The following is a 19,275-nucleotide window of genomic DNA, read 5'->3' on the forward strand; positions in this document are numbered from 1 at the left end:
CCGCCCTCACTCTGGATGGCTGTGGCTCCTCCCTCAGTCCCTTTCCACCTACCCAGGGGCTGGTTTCAGGCTGCAAGTCCTGGGGCTGTCACTTCCCTTCTGGGGACCTCCAGGGTTTCCCCTTAAAGACAAATTATTATTACAAAAGCCCATTCACCCCGTTTGGGAGCGGAGAAGCAGCAAGGTGCCCAAGGTTGGGGTGGAGAGGTGGAAAGCTTTGAAGTCAGAGAAGGACAGATGTGCGTTTCACTAACGGCAGTGGAAGTTTCCTGCCTGTAAGGCAATGGTGGTAAAAAATTATAATAACAAGAAATAATGATCATGGTCATGGCATTAGATGTTGGAATGCAAGTAAACAGGACCCCGGACAGAGTCAGCCACCTGAGAAGCGCTCAGTAAACGACCGCTGTGGAGCAGGTGCCAGCCCTTTCCGACCGAGGGAATGAGGAAGGGGGAAACTGAGGCGCAGAGCCCCCGCCAGGCGGCTGATCGCACCAGCCAGCCCTCCTCGGGTGCCTACTGTGTGCAGCGGGCAGCCGGCCTGGCCGGGTCAGTCTGTTCTCACCGCTCGTCCCCCTCCTCCCCCTCCCCCGTCCCCCCGCTGGACCTCTCCCACGACCAGGGAGGAAGTGGGAGAAATGGACAGGGGGAAAAAAAAAAGTTGGGCTGAGCCAACGCCTCCCCACTCTCCACCTCCGCCCCTCCGGAGCCACGCAGACCCTTGCGGGAGCGGACCGCAGGACCCAGGCGTCCGGGTCCGGGGCCGCGTCCCGCCCAGTGGCCCGCAGTTGGGTGGGGGAACTTGGAAAGCCGGGAAAACAACAGCCCAGCCCGCCCCTCGCCAACCCCTTCCCCCGCTACGCCCCTTGGCGCAGCGGGCGGAGGCGACTCCTTTATATAATCGCGGGCGAGCAGGTTGGCTGTTTCATTTAGGGACCCGGGAGCCCAGCGGACCCGAGCCGTCAGCCGAAAGCCCGCCCCCGGTCCCCTTCCGCAGCTGGGCAAACTGAGGCCCCCGGAGAGGGCGGGCGCCTGGCCCGCGGTCTCCACCCCTTCGCCCCCTACCCACCCCCAGCAGCCGGGGCAGCGGCGACCCACGCCCGCGTCGGTCCTCGCAGTGCGCACAGCCCTCCCCGCCCCCGCTGCCATCCTGCCACGCCCCAGGCGTCGGGGGCAAAGCCCGCGCCCCCCCGCACCCGCCTCCGCGCAGAGGCTGGGGGCCTGTTTATCTGGAGGCCCCCACCCCCCCTCCACCCCGGGGGGCCCGCTCCCCCCGCGCCCCGGGGAGCTCTGGGGCCAGATAAGCTGGCAGGCTGGCACGGCGCCGCGCAGCGGGGCGGAGAGGTCAGAGGAGGGGGGGCGCGCCTGGGGCGGGCTGGACCCCCCCCCAACTTGACAAAACCTAATAACAGCCCGGTCTCCCCGGCGCAGCGGGCGAAGCCCCACGGGAGGGCAGAGACGTGGCAAGAGGGGACCTGCCGAGCCTGTTTCTGGCCTCTGAGGCCGGGGTGGGGGGGGCGGGCTGGGCGTGGGGGGGGCCGGCGGCTGCGGCACCTTTAAGACAAGGGAGGACCCCTCTTGCCCTCGGAGAAACCAGGAAGGGAGTCGCGAGCATCATACGGGGCTTTGGCTGTACTGTACAGTTACTGTAGGGGCAGTGACGCCGCCGCCGGAGCGAGGGAACGACGAGGGGAGAGCCAGCGAGGGGAGAGCGAGACGCGGACCCCAGAGGCGAGCGGCCAAGGAACCTAGTCTGAACTCCGGGCCCCGGCCCCGCGCGCCCCGGCCCCGGCCCGGCCCCGCGAGGTAAGTCAGCGCCCGACGCGGCCCCCAGCGCGGGGTGCAGGGCGGGGACGGGCCGGGGGCACTGCGCCCACCGCTGCCCTCTCGGGAAGGGGCGATCCCCAGAGCCGGGGACGTTCCGCAAGTTTCAGAGGAGGGGGTGGTTGGCAGCTGCCCGGAGGCAGGAGGCGCCCTGAATCCCGAGCTCGGGGAGGGGGCGCCTCCCTGGAGGGGGTATTGGGGGCGAAGTGCACGGGTTTGTGCGGCAGCCCCCCCGCCTCCGTGCATGGTTTTTGGGGGCTCCCAGGCGCGCGGGGAGAGGGGGAGGGGAAGTGGGGCTGCATTGAGGGTGGGGGGAGCCGGCGTGGGGAGATAGGGGGCGCGTCGCGTGCTAAGTTTGCAGCTGGGTACTGGGGGCGCTCTTGCCCCCCGGGGGCCTATTCGGTGTTGCGTGCATACGTTGGAGTTGGCCAGGATTGAGCTCCATGGGGGATGGGGGGGAGGGGGCTGAAAAAACAGGGAGGGGGGCTTTGCAAAGGAGGGGGAAGGGGTGGGGTGTTCGGGTGGGCGGGCGCGGCCGCTGGGGCCTCTGGGCTTCGTAGTTCCTCCGCGCTTGTGGCTGGCAGGTGGCAGGCGGCTAGGACTACTAGTTCCAGGGTGCCCTGCGCCGGCAGCCCGCCGCGGTCCGCGGGTAGGGGCGGTGCGGAGGAGGGGCGGTGAGCGGCGGGCTGGCGAGCCAATGACCGCGGGCCGATAGCGCGGCGCGGCTCGAGGGCGGGCCCTGCCGGCCCGGGGGCGGGGCCTGCAGCCGGGCTCCCCTTGCCGGGGGCCGGTGGCGGTCCCCGGCTTCCGGCTGCGCGGCCCGCGGGCCGGCCCCCTCCCCGCCCCGGGGCCCCTCCCCGCCTGGTTGTGTAACCGTCCCCAGCCCCCCTTCCCTCAGCCCCCCGCCCCCGGGGGGGTGGGTCACCCACCCGGCGCTCCCCGGGGAGGGCGGCGGCCCGAGCGGCCGCGAGGCGCAGGCGAGCCCGGGGATGCGCGGCCTAGTGCAGGCTGGGCCCGGGCGTGGGGGAGGCGGGCGGGCGGACCCAGATCCGGGGTAATTTGCATCGCCCTCCCCCCAGCCCGGGTGGGGATTGGCCGCCGGCGGCGGGGGGTGGCGCGGGGCCAGGCTCACTGCCGCCTCCCGGCCCCTCGGAGGGAGCTAGCCCAGCCGCAGCCGCCGCCACCGCCGCCGCCGGGGCCGGGCCCCCTCGCCGCTGCCCCGGGAAGGAGGTAGGAGCACCCCGCGCTGGCGGCGCGGTGGGGGCCCGCGGGCCGGGGCGGGGGCTGCGCGCTGCGGCCGGGGCGGGGGAGGGGGCCGCTTCCTGCCCCCGCCCGGGCCTGACTCAGCCTTGGGCGGGGGGACCGGCCTGGCCCCTTGCCCTGCCCGCGCGGCCGTCCGGCCCTGGCCCCGGGTGAGGGGACAGAGAGCACCCCTCTCCCTCGCCCGCGCCCCCAAAGCGCGTGACCCCGTCTCCTCTGGCCCGGACACCCCTCCTTCCCCTTGACGCCACCACCACGTGCGAACCCTGAGCCCGAGCAGAGGAGGGGGTAAGCTGGTGGGATCCGGCCCCCTCCCTCGCCCTCCCTACCTCGCACCGTGGCCTAGGAACTGGCCCCCTCCCCCAGCCCCGGGCCTGGGAACCAGGCAGGGGCCTGAGCTGAGCGCTGGGGCTGGTGCACCCCTCTGGGCCCAGGCCTTTGCGGGTCCTGGGAGGCACTGTCCTCGCTGGCTGGCCGGTGGTGGGGGAGTCCAGTGGCCCGCAGCAAGATACTGCTGTCCCACCGGGCCTGGGCACCCAGTGGGTGCCTGCTGAATGTTTGGGGAAGGTAGCCAGCACTTGGCGGGGTGGCAGGGGGAGGCAGGCAACTCCTCTCTTCCCCTAGCCAGGCGGCGGAAGTGAGAGAGGTCTTGGTGCCCCTCCACCGGGTGTGCCCACCTGGCTCACCCATGGGTGGCGGGCTTGGTTTGCACCCCCCCCCCCCACCGCCTCCCAGAGCAGGGCTGGAGCAGGCCCAGCCAGAGAGGGCGTCCAGGATTCCGTGTCAGCGCCGCCCCCCCACCCCGAACAGGGCCAGGGCGTAACCCCGAGTGCACCGCTCCCACACTGGGGGGAACCTCCCCAGGGTCAGTGGATCACTTCCTACTGGGGAGTCCAGGCAGGGCTCTGCTGCTGCCCAGGCCCCCAAGGCTCCAGGCTGGGGGCATTCTCCCCCATGGGCCACCCGCAGTGGGGCCCTTAGATCACCCGGGCCTGGCACTTATCGGCTGGGCTCGGGGCTCTGTTTACCGCCAGCCATCGCTGTGGAGACGGGAGCCTGGGGGAGAAGGGGGGGGTGCAGGAGCTGGTGGCTGGAAGAGCGAAGCCCTGGGATCCGCATGCCTAATGAAGGAAAGAGGAGCCATCGGGGACACTGAAATTTTAATTCGTGGGTCACTTTGGGGGGGTATTTATTATTCAGTCCTGATTGGCTGCGTTGTGGCCAGTCAGCACCCTGGCCCCGGGCCGGGGAGCCACACAACCCTTAGCACAGGCCCTCAGCAACGGGTGAGCGGCTGCAGGGAGCCCCTACACCCTTTTCTTTGTGTGGCAGACTGAGGCCTGGCCGCGCTCAAGCCCCATCCACTGGGGAGAGTTCTCCAGGCAAGAGCTAGTCCTGTGGGCTTTTTTCCTTCCTTCCTTTTCCCTGGACCCTTGACTAACCCAGAGTCGGTTGGGCTGGAGGTGGTCCCTGAGGCCATGTGAGGGAAACTGAGGCCAGGAAGGAAGGCCCAATACAAGTGTGGGGCCACAGGGGCTTAGACAAGCCTCAGAACGGTGCCAAATGGGGCAGGAGTGACTGAGGCCCGGGGGAAGCAGAGAGCAGGCCAAGGTCACCCAACCATGGCTGGGTCTCACTCTTGTGGTCCTGCCTCCCAGCTCAGGTGGTGTCTAGAGTTCTCTGCATGTCACAGCCAAGGGGCACCTGCTCACCTGTCTTACAGAGGGCCTGGAGGTTGACAGTAGGCACCTGTCAGCCAAATGGAGTCTCTGCCCCAAGAGGACAGTGAGGCTCAGAGAGGGGAAGCAAGGTGTCCAAGGTCACACAGCAGGAGCCTCAGCGTCCCAGGCCCTTCCCACCCCGTCTGAGCTGCAGCCCCACCCCTTGGCACCTTCGTCCCTGGAGACTGTGTGTGTTTTACAACCCATTATTCCCAAGACCCAGGTTGCCTCACAGAGCCAAGACTTGGGGCCAGGCCCTCTGAAGCAGAGCTAGCCCGAGAAGGGGGTCCACTGGGGTTTCAGGTTCTGGCTCACTTGCTCTGTGACTTTGGACAGGTCCCATGGTCTGTCGGAGCCTGAGCATCCTTCTCTGTGAAATGAGGTTACTGTGAATTCCCCCACGTACTGCCTGCAGGCCCACCTGTGTTTTTCCTTCCCTCCCTCGTGGAGGAAGCACCTGGGTCAGCTTGGGGTATAGCAGAGATCCTGTTGGGGGGTGTGTGTGACTATTTCACCCTCCTACCTGTCACTTTGTGCTCCAGGCACCTGATAGACCATAAACTGAGCTGCCACAGCCCTGGGCAGTGGAGACCAGAGGGACAGCCTTGGGTGGGAGCCAGTGTGGTCCAGTCTCAGCCCGGCCCTCCCTCACCTCCATCTGAGGTCCACTTAGGAAGGTTGCCTCCCCTCTGCCAGCCTCAGTGTGGCCATCACTACAATGGGGAAATTACCTTTAGCCCCAAAGCATTGTCCTGAGGATATACTCCGTGATTCTCTGGGGATGTTTGTCTAGTGACTGCTGGGTGGTGTCAGGGCCCTGGAGAGCCCCTCCTGCGTCTCCGGTCTGAAGCCCCCCGCCCCCCAATTTCACAGGTGTCAGCTGGACTCCAGCCCGGCCCCAGGCTCCCTGTGTGACCCTAGACAGACCTCTCCCTTTTTTTCCTGTGCTGTCATAAGGCAATTCTGAGGGGGTGTGAGAATAAGCTGTCCTCAGCCCCCAAGGCCCCCAGGGTGGGGGGATTTAGTCCCCTGCTGGCACCTGGGGCAGTGTGTGTGGGGGCAGGTAGGTGGAGCCCTGGAAGGACTAGTTAGGCGAGATGGAGCCAGACAGACGACCTGTGTTCGAATCCTGCTCCGCCGTGCGACCTGGGCAGGTTGCCTCAGTGACCTGGCCCATGAAGTGGGGTGGTGATCACAGGCGCCACTTCCCAGAGCTGTGAGGGTTGATGCTGAGGCAACCGAGACCTATTGGGGGAACAGCCCCAGCCCTGGGGGGCCTGAGGCCCCAGTTTCTGAAGCAACAGAGCACGGAAGGCGCCCTCTGGAGAATCTGGACAGAGAAGCAGGCCCTCCATCTGTCCCCCAGCAGGCCAGGAATGGCCACGGGGTGGAAGCGTCCCCACCCACGCCTTTCTGGTTCGACTGGAAAACAGGGCCCTGACCCACCTCCTGTCAGGCTGTTTGGTAGCTGGGAAGGGCTGGATCCTAAGCACAGGAGCCTAGGGCCTCCATGGGCCATGTACCCCTCTGTGTGTTTCCAGGCTGAGCCCTCCACCTGCTCAGGCTGCAGGTGGGTGCCTCCAGTTGACAAACCTGCCTCTGAGGAGGGCATGAGGGAGCGATCTGGATGAAGAGAGGGACAAGGCTCCTAGAAGTCACCCAGGCCTTTCCTGGGCATCTTGGATAAGCACGTGCAACCTGAGCTAAGGGCAGGGTAGACATTGGTGGGCTTCCATGAAGCCCAGCTTTGGTTACCCCCAGTGACAGGAAGCTTACTCCTTCCACCTCCACTGAGAACAGATCTGTCTTCTCAGGGCTTCCTCTTGAAACCTGGGCTTGGTGTCAGGGCTGTACTTCCTGGCCCACTACGGCTCTCAGAGCGTGGGAACAGGGTGGGCCTTGGCCCCACCCATGAGCTGGGGGTCAGATAGGAGCCCCGTGACCTCCTAATCCCCACCCCCTCCGGTCTACACACACACACTTCCCAGTGGGCCCACAGCCTTCCTGCCTCTGGCCCTTTAAGGCCCGGGCAGGAAGCCCCTCCCCATTTAGGGCAATAAATGGACACATAAAATGGCCGAGGGCCTGTTTGCTGGTGTCTGGCCCGGAGGGAGGCCTGCGAGGACAGGCGGGCAGGGGGCTGGCTGACAGCTGGCAGCCACAGTCACCCTGAGCCGTTAGTGCCCCCCACCCCCCAACAAGGACGCTGCATTCCTGTCCCATTAAACCCCAGGCCGGGGACCGGGCCAGGCAGGGATTGGCACCAGGTCAGGGCGGGGTAACCCGTCAGGACCAACCTTGCAACACAGGCTGCCAGGCTGGGAGGGGGTGGGGGCGGCCAGGCGCTGGCCTGGCAGCCGCACCTGGGTGCCAGACTTGCTGTGTGACCTTGGGCCAGCCGCCTACCCTCTCTGGGCCCGTTTTTTTCCCTCTAGATAATGGCTCAGCTTCCTCCTGGGGCCTACCTGGCACTTGCTTGGCACATAGTAGATGGAGAGGGAGATGGATTCCCTCTGGTATAATGTTCAGAAGTGAAGTTGAAAGCCCCACTCCCATCCATAAGAGGGGGCAAACCACCTCATCAGGCCTTTGGGAACTGTCACTGGCACATAGTAGGTCCTAGGCGTAGGCTTGCTGAGTGGACTAGAGTGGAACCCTTTGCTACCGTCACAACTCCCAAGGAAACTGAAGTGCTTTTTTTGGCCCAAGGTCACCCAGCTTAGAGGTAGACAGACCAAGATGTGCTCCTGGGCTGCTGTGGCACATAGTAGGTGTCGGAGGTCCCTGAAGGAGTTCTTTTTTGTTCTCTCCCTGGGTGGGTGTGGGAGCCTGTAACCCCCATTAAGCTGCCCCCCTCCCTGGACTCTTCCAGAAAGGCATCAGCTGATGGTTACCTACCTACCTGCTGCTGGCTACCCCTTCCTGGGGGGTGTGGGTAGGAGGGAAGGCCCGGCTCCAGCCCTCACCTTGCACCTGACCTTGGGGACTCCTTGGCCTCCTCCCCCGACCCTCTCCTGGGGCGCTACCCTGGGCTTTGCCCCCTGATGTTCTGGGGACCAGGTTTGGGCACTCGCAGCCTCACCCTGCATCCCCAGTGGGTGAGTGCTGGCACCTCAGGTCAGAGCATCTGAGTCCCAGCCTGGCCACTGCTCTGCTGTGTGACCTTGCCCTGGTCTTAGCACCTCTCTGAGCTTTTGCTCATCTCTACAGCCTAGGGTCCAGTTAGGTCTTGAAAATTAGGGCACCGAGGAGGGCCCAAAGCTGGCCCAGGTCCTAGCTGCCTGCCGCAGCAAGTGACCCTAGGTTGGATCGGAGGTGGGACTGGCACTGGCCCCTGGTACTGGGTGTGCCTGTCAGCCAGGTGGGCAGGGCTGGGCGTGGGCTTACTCCAATGCATAGCTCTTTGGTCTTTGGTTCTTCCTGTCGTTTGCTGCACCCCTACTGTGTGCTGCTCAGGGGAGGGCCTGGTGTAGGGGCCTGGGAGCAGCCCAAGAGGGAGGAGGGCGCCCCACCTCCAGCCCAGGAGGAGCCTGCCGAGGCCTGTCCCTCGGCCGGCCGCCGAGTCAGCACCAAACGGCCCCGGAAATCCCATGGAGGCAAGTGTGGGGGTGGAGCTGTGATGAAAGACCGTGCCTTGGGTGGGTGTGGGCCTGAGCTCAGGGACCCTGGCCGTTGAGGGTGTGGACACGGCCAGCGTGGGGGGGGTGGGGCTTCCTGGAGGAGAGAGGTTTCGTTGGCTCATCCTTACTGAGGAAACCGCCATTGCAGGAGCACCTACTAGGTGTTAGCTGCCAGTGCGGGAGCACCTACTAGGTATCAGAGGTGTGGGGCCTCTTAGAGCAAGGCAGGGCTCTCCCGGTGAGACCCTGCCGTGGCACACAGTGGGTGCTTAGTCATCAGTGCTTTCTGCCACCAGGACCCCACCTGACCTCTCTCCCATCTCACAGGGACTTCCTCCCCTTTCTAGAGGGAGGGCCCCAAGAGGCCCCTGTGGGGACAGCAGCCTGGGGCGTGGCGGCCAGGTGGTATGAGTTCTTGGAGAGAGGGTTAAGCCAGGTGGCCAGTTTAGTTTCCAGGCCGAGAAAAGAGGCTGCGGCTTGCTGGGAAGTGTGTAGGGGAGGGTTGGGGGACCACCAGCCTCTCACCTCTGTGGGCTCCTGGGTCAGCCTCGCTGGGTGCTCTCGGCCTGGCTTCTAGCTGTCTCTGGGCCTCAGTGTTCTCATCTGTGAATGGGGCTCATGCTGCTTTCTTGGGGGCTTCCCTGAGCCTGCATCACCCCAGGCCTTGCCCTTGAGAGGAAGGTCTCATGTGATTTGTTGTTGTTCAGTTGCCAAGTTGTGTCTGACTCTTTGCGACCCCAGAGACTACAGCACACCAGGCTCCTCTGTCCTCCGCTATTTCCCAGAGTTTGCCCAAATTCATATCAGATGATTAGCTGGGGAAATAGGAGGCCCCAACTGGGGAAGGGCAGGAACTTGGACCCCCAGACCCAAGGACTGCCCCACACAGCAGGCTGTGTGCACTTGGCCCGGGTCTTCCAGCTGGTGGAGACCCAGGCCCAGGGCTTGATCCATCGCCCCAGGATGGGTTCAAGGTCGGAGCCCACTCCTTTCCAACTGGGTGACTTTGCACTTGAAGTAGGTCTGCGCCAGCGCCTGGCCTGGTGGGGAGGTGGGGGTGGAGTGGCCATGGCAGGGGTGAGTCACCTGGACCAATTCAGGTCCCGACCTAGAGGCCCCAGGAGGCACCTGAAGGGACACTGGCAGGCAGGGCAAGGGTGGCCATCTTGGCGTGTTGGTGGCCTGGATCAGAGGAGGGGCTGAGGCCGGTCTGATCCGGAGGCCCATCTGCCCACTCGCTCCCAGGGGCCTGGGGCCAGACGGCAGATGGTGGCAGGGGGGTGGGAGCCGCCATAGGGGGCTCTGCTGAGGCCTCCTGTGGCCTAGCCTTGGATGGGGTCGAGCCCCCCACCCCCTATTCCCCTGCTCCCAACAGTCACATCTGAGCCTCCCCCCTGCCGCACCCACCACGGACTGGCGGAACAGAGGGGGGAGCTGAGCAGCTGGTGCGGTCGGCGGGAAAGAGGGCGGGCCATGGAGAGAGGCGTCCCGGGAAGTGTACCGGCTGCCTGCGCACCACACAAAGGCCTCTGTGTCGGCCTCAAGGCCCGGACCCTGCTCCCAGGGTGGCCCTGGGTCCTTGGGACTGGCTAGGCCAGCCGCCTGCATCCCGCGAGAGGCCTACCTAGCAGGAGGGATCGGGTTAGACCTGAGCTGGGTCATTCAGCTGGGAGTCCCGGGGAGGCTGTGGACGGCTGGATTCAGGCTCTCTCCCCAGGGACAAGCAGGGGCTCCGTCCTGAAAGCAGGCCAGCTGGGTCCAAGGAATGTGGGTTTTGTTGGGTGGCTCTGGGCAGCCAGGGGTTCCCCGGAGAGGGTGGAGGGTGGGGACAGGAGCCAGGGGGTTGCACAAGCGCCCGAGTGGGTGGATGAGTCACAGCCCAGGGGAAGGCGGAAAAAAGGAGGGGGGGAAGGGGCGAGACTGAGTCCCCCTCTGGCCCTGCTCTGCCAAAGGCTTCTGCCCATTTGACAGATGGGGAGACTGAGGCCTTGAGAGTGGCAGAGTCTTGTCCAGTCTGAACAGTGCAGACAGGGTGGCCAAAAGGAGAGGAACTGGCTGGGCAGGAGGTGGAGAGGAGGCCCCTGGCCCCCCATTACTCCTTGACAGGGTCAGCTCAAGTAGGCAGGGAGGAGCATCTGACGGTGGCCTCATTTCCCCCAGTTATTCACTGCAAGAGCTGAGCCACGTTCTGGGGGTCCACACGGCAGGAATGGGTTCCTCCTGCAGAGTCATGGCCCCACCCCAGGAGGGCACACCCTTGGCCCCCATGTTTCTGGCCAGGTCCCTGGGTCTTGGCCTCACCGCTTCCTGCTGACTCAGAGCCCCCCAAGAGAACCGGGGCTGACCAAGCAGCAGGAGGGAAGGTTAGGGAGGCTGAGGGGCCAGGCAGGGTAGGACAGCCACACCATTTGGGTAGTGGCTCTTGGGTCAGGCACCCTGGGTTTGAATTGAGACTGGGACTCCCTGAGCCTCACTTTCTCACCTCTGCAGTGGAAACCACACTGCCTATGGGACTCCTGGGTGCTCAGCCAGGATGGCACACAGTGGGTGCCTTATGTCACTGCCCCGTCCTCCTAGAGGTGGGTGGGCAGAAGCCTGTGCTCAGATTCACTAGGATGCAACTCATGCTGGGCATTTATTAAGCACCTTCTGTGTGCTCCCACGCCACTTCAAGGTGCCTCTTAGCTGGGATTGCCCATCCATTAAAGAGGGGAAGGGGCTCGTGTTCATCTCTGAAGCACCCGGCTGGGTTTCGCCAGTGTCATCCCACAGTGATGACCACAGACCATCCTAATGCAGAGCCAGGGAAACTGAGGCTGGGGTTGGGGGACTGCTCTCTGAGGGTCCTGCTGCCCGGCCATTTGGCCCCATCCGTACCACCCGACTCTCCACCCCCGACTCTCACAACTGCCCCTTCCTTCCTGGTGCTGTAGGTCTCGGCGCGGAAGATGGCCGGCGGCGTGGACGGCCCCATCGGGATCCCGTTCCCCGACCACAGCAGTGACATCCTGAGCGGGCTCAACGAGCAGCGGACGCAGGGCCTGCTGTGTGACGTGGTGATCCTGGTAGAGGGCCGCGAGTTCCCCACGCACCGCTCGGTGCTAGCCGCCTGCAGCCAGTACTTCAAGAAGTTGTTCACATCAGGCGCCGTGGTGGACCAGCAGAACGTGTACGAGATCGACTTTGTCAGCGCTGAGGCGCTCACGGCCCTCATGGACTTCGCCTACACGGCCACACTCACTGTCAGCACGGCCAACGTGGGCGACATCCTCAGTGCTGCCCGCCTGCTCGAGATCCCCGCTGTGAGCCACGTGTGCGCTGACCTCCTCGACCGGCAGATCCTGGCAGCCGACGCAGGCGCCGATGCCGGGCAGCTGGACCTCGTAGATCAAATTGATCAGCGAAACCTCCTTCGCGCCAAGGAGTACCTCGAGTTCTTCCAGACCAATCCCATGAACAGCCTGCCCGCCACCGCGGCTGCCTCCTTCCCATGGTCTGCCTTTGGCGCATCCGACGATGACCTGGATGCCACCAAGGAGGCTGTGGCGGCCGCCGTGGCTGCCGTGGCTGCTGGCGACTGCAATGGCTTGGATTTCTACGGGCCCGGCCCCCCGGCTGAGCGGCCCTCGGCCGGGGATGGGGATGAGGGCGACAGCAACCCAGGTCTGTGGCCAGAGCGGGATGAGGACGCCCCGGCAGGGGGCCTCTTCCCAACCCCTGTGGTCCCGCCATCCACCGCCACGCAGAACGGCCACTACGGCCGGGGCGGGGAGGAGGAGGCAGCCTCACTGTCGGAGGCAGCCCCGGAGCCAGGCGACTCTCCGGGTTTCCTGTCGGGCGCGGCTGAGGGCGAGGATGCGGACGGGGCTGACGCGGACGGGCTGGCGGCCAGCACGCTGCTGCAGCAGATGATGTCGTCGGTGGGCCGGGCGGGGGCGACCACAGCGGGGGACAGCGACGAGGAGTCACGGGCGGACGACAAAGGTGTTGTGGACTACTACCTGAAGTACTTCAGCGGCGCCCACGACGGGGACGTCTACCCGGCCTGGTCACAGAAGGTGGAGAAGAAGATCCGGGCCAAGGCCTTCCAGAAGTGCCCCATCTGCGAGAAGGTCATCCAGGGTGCCGGCAAGCTGCCGCGCCACATCCGGACCCACACGGGCGAGAAGCCCTACGAATGTAACATCTGCAAGGTCCGATTCACCAGGTGAGTTGGCGCCTCCGTGGTGGGGAGTTGGGGTGCTTCCCGGGGGCCCCTGGTCCAGTGGCCGCACATGGCCCCCTACGCCATCATGTGTGCACACACATGTTCACATCCTGCCTCCGTCTGCAAAAACACCCTACGAGGGTGCCTTCTCCATTGGTGCACCCCCACCCCCGTGTGTCTGTCAGGAGAACCTATGACGGGAGTGGGCACACAGCGCCTAAACGAGCTGACCACTTAGACCTAAAGTGTGCCAGGTGGTGCCGAAATGTGTGAGGCTGGAAGGAAGAGCCCAAGGAGCAGCTTTTCTTTCTTTTCTAAAATATTTTTATTTACTTATTGCATCGGGTATTGATTGCGTCATTCAAATCTTTCCTTTCGGATTCTCTAGCTGTGGTGCTCATGGCCTCAGGAGCTCCGAGGCATGTGGGATCCTAGTTCCCCGACCAGGGACCAAACCCACGTGCTGGGCATTGCAAGGCAGATTCTTAACCACTGGACCACCAGGGATGTCCCTGGCATAGCTCTTCTTCTTTTTCCCTGTGGTGGTTCTCCAGACTGGAGAATCTGGGCCTTGGGAGAACACCACAGCCCCACTGGGAACAGGGCGCTCTGGTTGTTGTGTTTAACTTACAAGCCTTCCATGAGCCCAGGGAACCTGCTTCATTCAGCCAACATGTACACATGCCTGTTGGGTGCCAGGCCCTGTTCTCAAAGTAGATACACACCAAAATCCCCATGGGGGCGATGGGCATATGCAAGATATGACCACAGAATTGATAACATGAGTTGGTGGAAAAAGCTAGGGAGGAAAAGAGCAGAGAACCAGGCAAGAGGGCAGCTGTGGGTGCTGCCCACCACAGGGAGGCTTCCCCGAGGAAAGCCTAAAGGAGGGGAAGGCAGGAGCCACAGGGAGAGGGGAAGGGAAAGGCAGAGGGGGGGAAGCGCCAGTGCAAAGGCCCTGAGGCTGGTTCATCTTACAGAATGGGCTGCAGCCAGTGGAGGAAGAAGAGCACAGGGGTCACTGGGCTTGGTCCCTGGAGAGGAGGTGTCTGAGGCCTTGTTTTAGGAGTCCAGAGGTGACAGGCTGGGCTTTGTGGGTCAGCCCAGTGGGGGCGGGGGGGCTGGCTGGTGTGCAGGGGCCTTGCCAGGCTGGGTGACTCAGCATCACCCCCTACCCTCATCAGCCCTGGGGTTCCCCAGCCACGCCCACCCAGGCTGAAGAAAGAGGCTATTGTCCCAGCTTCCCAGCCCCACCCCATGGGGATAGAATTTGGGGGCTGACCCCTGGCCCAGTACTCGGGCCCCCTCCCCAGCAGGCCAGGAGAGGAGGGTGTGGCTGGGACTCTAGAACCCAGGAGTGCCAGGCAGGGGCAAAGGGCACTGGCTGGGAGGCATGCCACCTGGATGGTGGCTTGGCTTCCCCTTTTGGTGAGATTGGGGTGCTGGTGGTCTTGGGGTCCTTCCTTTCCCTCCAGACATAGGGAGGGTGGACTGGGATAGCTGGGGTCCTGCCCTCAGGATCTCTGAGCCTGGGAGGAACAGCTTGGAAGAGACCTAGCAAGCCCGAGTCTGGAGAGGTAACACCCCCACCCCACCACCCATCCCGCCAAGGCTCAGTTTCATCTAATCTGGAGTTCTCCGGGCCGCCCCACATTCAGCTCGGGGCTGATTCTGTTTTCTGTTTACTGATTCCCTCAGTCAGGAAAACTGAGGCATGGAGCGTCTTACTCCCGTATGCCCACCTGGCTCCTCTCTGCCCACCCCCACCCAGGGCCCCAGCTCCCACCCCTCCCTCCAGGCCGGGGAGCCTAGGGGCCCCTCTGACTCACACTAGAGAGTTGAGTAAGCGGGGCCTGTGGCGGCCCGGGCTATAATTACCCAGGCCGGGGCTTGAAGTGATGAAACCCAGGCTGCCTCCACCACCCACTGCACCTCGGCGCAGCCCCCAACCCTCTGTGCAACTCAGGGCAAGTCACTTCCCCTCTCTGAGCTTCTAAGCCTCAGTTGGAGAAATCTCTGTGTGGTGCTAGAATAGTCTGAGTCCCTCCTGTTCCCTCCATGACGTGGCCCCAGGATGTGAGCAGGGCACCTGGGAGGCCATGTTAGTGGGCTCTGAGCAGGCAGAAGGGGGAGCGCCTGGCAATTGCCATCATCTTCCTGGTGACAGCCTCAGTTAATCTAGGGAACAATGAGTTCATTATGGCCCAAATTCTGTTGGCTCATGTGAGGGTAACAGGCCAGAGAGTAGTCAAGGGTCTGGTTGCATAGGGCCAGGATTTGATCCTCAGGACAGCAAGGAGCCTAGAAGAGTTAGAACAAGCAGGGACATCAGCTCTGTGAGTGATGCCAGAGGAAGAGACTTGGTACTGAAAGAGGCCAGGTGGTGGCAGGGGATGGGTGCAGGCCTTTGTCTTGAGGTTGGGAAAGACTTCCTGGAGGGAAAGAGGCATTTCATGTAGGGTTTTGAAGGATGAGTAGGAGTCTATTAGTCCTGGCACTAAAGAAGTTCTCAGTCTGATGGACATTAGAAGGGAGAGACCCAGAGGGACTCAGTAAAGCACAAGAGTCTGCAGCAAGGAGCAGGTCAGATGCTTGGCAGAGCTCTGGAGATCCAGGTCCCTGCCCTTGCCTTGTGGATTCCTGCCTGGAATCCACCCCCATAAGTATGAACCAGCATAGTGCAATAGAAATACCATGTGAGCCACCTCTGTGACTTTACATTCTCTGGCAGCCACATTTTCAAAGAGTAAAAGGAATAGGTGAAAGTAATCTTAATCATAGTTTGCATAGTCTGTTAGTTCCATTTCAACATATGATTAATAAGCAAAATTATAAATGAGATATTTCCTATCACTTTGAGTAAAGGAAGTCTTCAGAATCTGGGATGCCTTTTGTACTTCTTGCACACCTTGCTTTGGAGCAGTCACATTCCAAGAGCTCAGCAGGACAGAGCAACACTTGCCCCGTGGTAACCCCAGAACTGATGAGACGATCCGTTTTGTAGGCCAGAGGTCCCAGGCTGAGTCTGGTCCACACTGCTGTTTGTGGGGTGAGAGGGGCAAGGAGGGACCCTGGAATCATACCCTGCTCTCATGGCGCATAGTTCAGACAGGAAGACAGACGAGAAGCAAGATGGTAGCATGAGGGACCAAGAGTGAAGGGGTCTAGTTGGGCCTCTCTGAGAAGGTCACATTTGGACCAAAATTCAGCTGTGAAGATCTGAGAGGAAAAATAGTGCTCTGGTCGTGGGAGCAGCATGTGTGAGGGCCCTGATGTAGGCTTGTGGTTCTTGGTGTGCTGGGGTCATAGCCAGGAAGCCAGCATGGCCAGAGTGGAGTGAGACAGGGAATGGGGGATTTGGCAGCAACTGGGGGTTGGGGGGACTTGGTTACTGCTATGACCAACTGTCCTGGATTTCCAGTGACCCATGGGTTTCCCAGGGCAGAGATCTTTCAGAGCTAAAACCAGGACTATTTAGCCCTCTCAGTCACTAATCCCTCCAGCACCCACGGCATTCCGCCTTGTTCTCTGGAGCATTTTCAGCACCTGGAACAGGGCTTCCCTGGTGGCTCACATGGTGAAGAATCCACCTGCAATGCAGGAGACCCTGGTTTGATCCTTGGGTGGGGAAGATCCCTTGGAGGCGGGCATGGCAACCCACCCCAGTATTCTTGCCTGGAGAGTCCCATGGACAGAGGAGCCTGGTGGGCTACAGTCTATAGGATCACAAAGAGTCAGACACGACTGAGCGATTAAGCATGCACACACTCGGCAGGCTTAAATACCTGCAGTGTGAAGCTGTGCGTCTGCCACTGGGCAGAACCCCAGGCAGGAGAGAGGCGTCTTCCCTTCCTCCTTCTGTGGAAAAGAAAGGGGTTTCAGTGGGACTTCCCTGGTGGTGCAGTGGTTAAGACTCCAAGCTTCCACTGCAGGGGGGCACAGGTTTGATTCCTGGTTGAGTAGCTAAGATCTTGCAGTGCAGCCAATAACTAAAGGTGAGGGGTTTCAGTGGGACTTGCCCGATGGTCCAGTGGTTAAGAATGCGCTTGCCATCTTTCCATCTCTGGTGAGTGAGCTGATCCAGCAGTGTTGACAAAGAAAAAGGGTTTTCGAGAGGTTCAGCTGTTGTCCCGAGGCCACACAGCCAGCAGGGTCTGAGGCCCTTTTTAGACTTTCGTGGGTTCCTCAGTGCTGTTCTCAGAATGGGGACCTAAACCTGTTCACCGTGTTCCACTGGGGTGCCCTCCCTGCCCCCCTAATCCAGGGTGCAGCCCATCTTTTCATGAAGGTCCAAGTTTCCAGCTCCAAGGCCAGTGGGGCGGGCTGGGCAGGGCTGCCATCCTGGGAAGGGGGCTGCCCTCCGGCGCCCCCGCTGACCCTCGGCCCGTCCACAGGCAGGACAAGCTCAAGGTGCACATGAGGAAGCACACGGGCGAGAAGCCGTACCTGTGCCAGCAGTGCGGGGCGGCCTTTGCGCACAACTACGACCTGAAGAACCACATGCGCGTGCACACCGGCCTGCGGCCTTACCAGTGTGACAGCTGCTGCAAGACGTTCGTGCGCTCCGACCATCTGCACAGACACCTCAAGAAGGACGGCTGCAATGGCGTGCCCTCCCGCCGTGGCCGCAAGCCCCGCGTGCGGGGCGGGGCGCTCGGGGGGCCCGACCCCGCTCCAGCCTCGGGGGCCCCCGCGCCCCCACCGCCTGGCGCCCCCGCCCCGCCCGGCTCGCCGGAAGATGACACCGCCGCCGCCGCGCGGCGCAATGGCCAGGAGAAGCACTTTAAGGACGAGGACGAGGAGGAGGACGAGGCCAGCCCCGATGGCCTGGGCAGGTTGAATGTAGCGAGCGCCGCAGGGGGAGGCGACGGGGGCTCCAGGGCCACCACCGCCGACGGCAGCTTCGCGGCCGGACTCGCTTGAAAAACCAAAAAAAAAAAAAGGCAAAACAGAAACCCGAGAAAGAGAGAGAGAGCAAATCACCCACCACCCCCCAAAAACACAAAAAAAGAAAATATCTATATACAGATATCTATATCTATATATATATATATATATACAGATATATATATATGAAGCGTCACAGAATCTAGGGTAGTGCTTTTCTCCGATTTTTCTCCTTCATGACCGTTCTCCCCCTCCACGGGGACCCTTGCCCCACCTGCACCCCACCCCCAGCCCCCAGCCCCGCTTCTCCCCCACCCCATCGATGGCTTTTGGGGCTTGGTTTGGGGTTTTTGTGGGACACAAGGATTCTGAACTCCCTGGGCGACCCCCCCCCCCCCCACCACCACCACCACTGCCACCGGGTTTGGGGTCTGGGGTCCCATCTGAGGCCTGATCAGGATCCCAGATCCCGGCAGGGGTGAGGGTGGTCTCGGGGGAAACCGGGGACCCAGGTGGTCTTTTCTTTTCCTTCCCTCACTGGTTTCTAGAGTCTATGAGACAAGACCTTAAAAAATGATTTCTGTCTGCTGTGAGCGGACGTTAAAATGGCCCCATCCCCACCCCCACCCTCCTTCCTCAGGGCACTTCCTAAGTGGGGGTCTCCCCCTCCATCTCTCTGACTGCCTCCCTGCCTCCCATTCCTGCCTGTGGGCCCCCATTATATCCTGGCCACTGCAACACAAATCTATTTTATTTCCAGGCGTGGAGAAAGGGAAGAAGATGGGGAATAGGGGGATGCCAGGGTGACTCCCCAGGGGCCCCCGCCGCCTTCTTTCACGGCACTTACAACCTGGTGGGACCCAGTGGGCCGGCACTGAGGGCGTCCCTGCCACCCCCGCCTTTATCCCCTGACCCCGTGAGACTCTTGGAGATTGTAAACTATTTTTCTTCACCCACTCCCCTCCCCAGCCCTCTCCCAGTTTTTAAAAGCACTTTTTATTAGATTTTTTTCCCCCTCTTTTCCTCCTTAAAGACAAAATTTATATATAGATATATATATATATAAAATATACTTTTCCTCAGAGGAGCGGACAATAGCGAGGGGGTGAAGGAGCCAAGAGCAGGAACCCAGGGTCTCACAGTGTCAGGGATGGGGGAGCTAGAGTGTCCAGAAGTTCCAGTGTCACAAAAAGCAATAAAAACAAGATTTTACAAAAACAAAAGAAAAAAAAAAACACAACAACAAGACAACCAACCACAAATAGGAGTCTTGGCACTTTGTAACAGAACGGGTACTACACTTTATCTTAATTTAAAAAAAAATGTTTACAAGTTGCAACCAACTTCTATGAAAAGTCAAAAAGACAAAAAAAAAAAAGAGCGAGAGAGAGAGCGAGCGAGAGAGAGAGCAAACAAATTCTTAAAAGTCGATTTATTTTTGTACAAAATAATAAAAAGACAAACCCACCACAGACGTAGAATCCACTTCTGTTCCCTGAGGTGAGCAAAGGGGGTCAGGAAGTCATGGGCGAACGAGGGCAAAGCCTTCTAAGGCATTTGTGCTTTACCACAGGGGCTTGCCTTCAGGCAGGACTGTGGGGTTTTTGTGTTTCTGCCGTGTCCCCCCACCCCCACCCCACCAAACCTGCCCCCTCCCCCTTCTGTCCCTTTTTTGGGTTCTGATTTTGAGATGTCTCATCAACTGCTAGCCATACAGTGGCCACCATTGTCCGCGGGGACCCTCCTTACCGACTCC

General features: G+C 61.8%; 1 protein-coding gene across 3 annotated transcripts; it reads left to right on the top strand.

Annotated features, from left to right (window-relative positions):
* The first annotated feature begins 723 nt into the window (after positions 1-723).
* ZBTB7A (zinc finger and BTB domain containing 7A) lies at positions 724-17,647 on the top strand. Of its 3 annotated transcripts, none has more exons than XM_069589440.1 (3): positions 724-1,806; positions 11,359-12,632; positions 17,027-17,647. In XM_069589440.1, exons 2-3 carry the CDS (start codon positions 11,374-11,376, stop codon positions 17,553-17,555), a joined length of 1,788 nt encoding a protein of 595 aa, XP_069445541.1. In that variant the 5' UTR covers positions 724-1,806; positions 11,359-11,373; the 3' UTR covers positions 17,556-17,647. The 3 variants fall into 3 exon arrangements, with proteins under 3 accessions (XP_069445541.1, XP_069445542.1, XP_069445543.1); XM_069589441.1 differs by lacking the exon at positions 724-1,806 and adding an exon at positions 2,574-3,054; XM_069589442.1 differs by lacking the exon at positions 724-1,806 and adding an exon at positions 3,063-3,372.
* The last annotated feature ends 1,628 nt before the right edge of the window (positions 17,648-19,275 follow it).

This window comes from Ovis canadensis, chromosome 5 (genome assembly GCF_042477335.2).
Source record: "Ovis canadensis isolate MfBH-ARS-UI-01 breed Bighorn chromosome 5, ARS-UI_OviCan_v2, whole genome shotgun sequence".
Lineage (NCBI taxonomy): Eukaryota > Metazoa > Chordata > Mammalia > Artiodactyla > Bovidae > Ovis > Ovis canadensis.

Excerpts from the sequence above, each read along its gene's own strand:
- ZBTB7A (XM_069589440.1), top strand. The coding sequence starts at position 11,374 with ATGGCCGGCGGCGTGGACGGCCCCATCGGGATCCCGTTCCCCGACCAC. Across the intron at positions 12,633-17,026 it reads TGCAAGGTCCGATTCACCAG|GCAGGACAAGCTCAAGGTGC; the intron begins GTGAGTTGGCGC and ends GCCCGTCCACAG.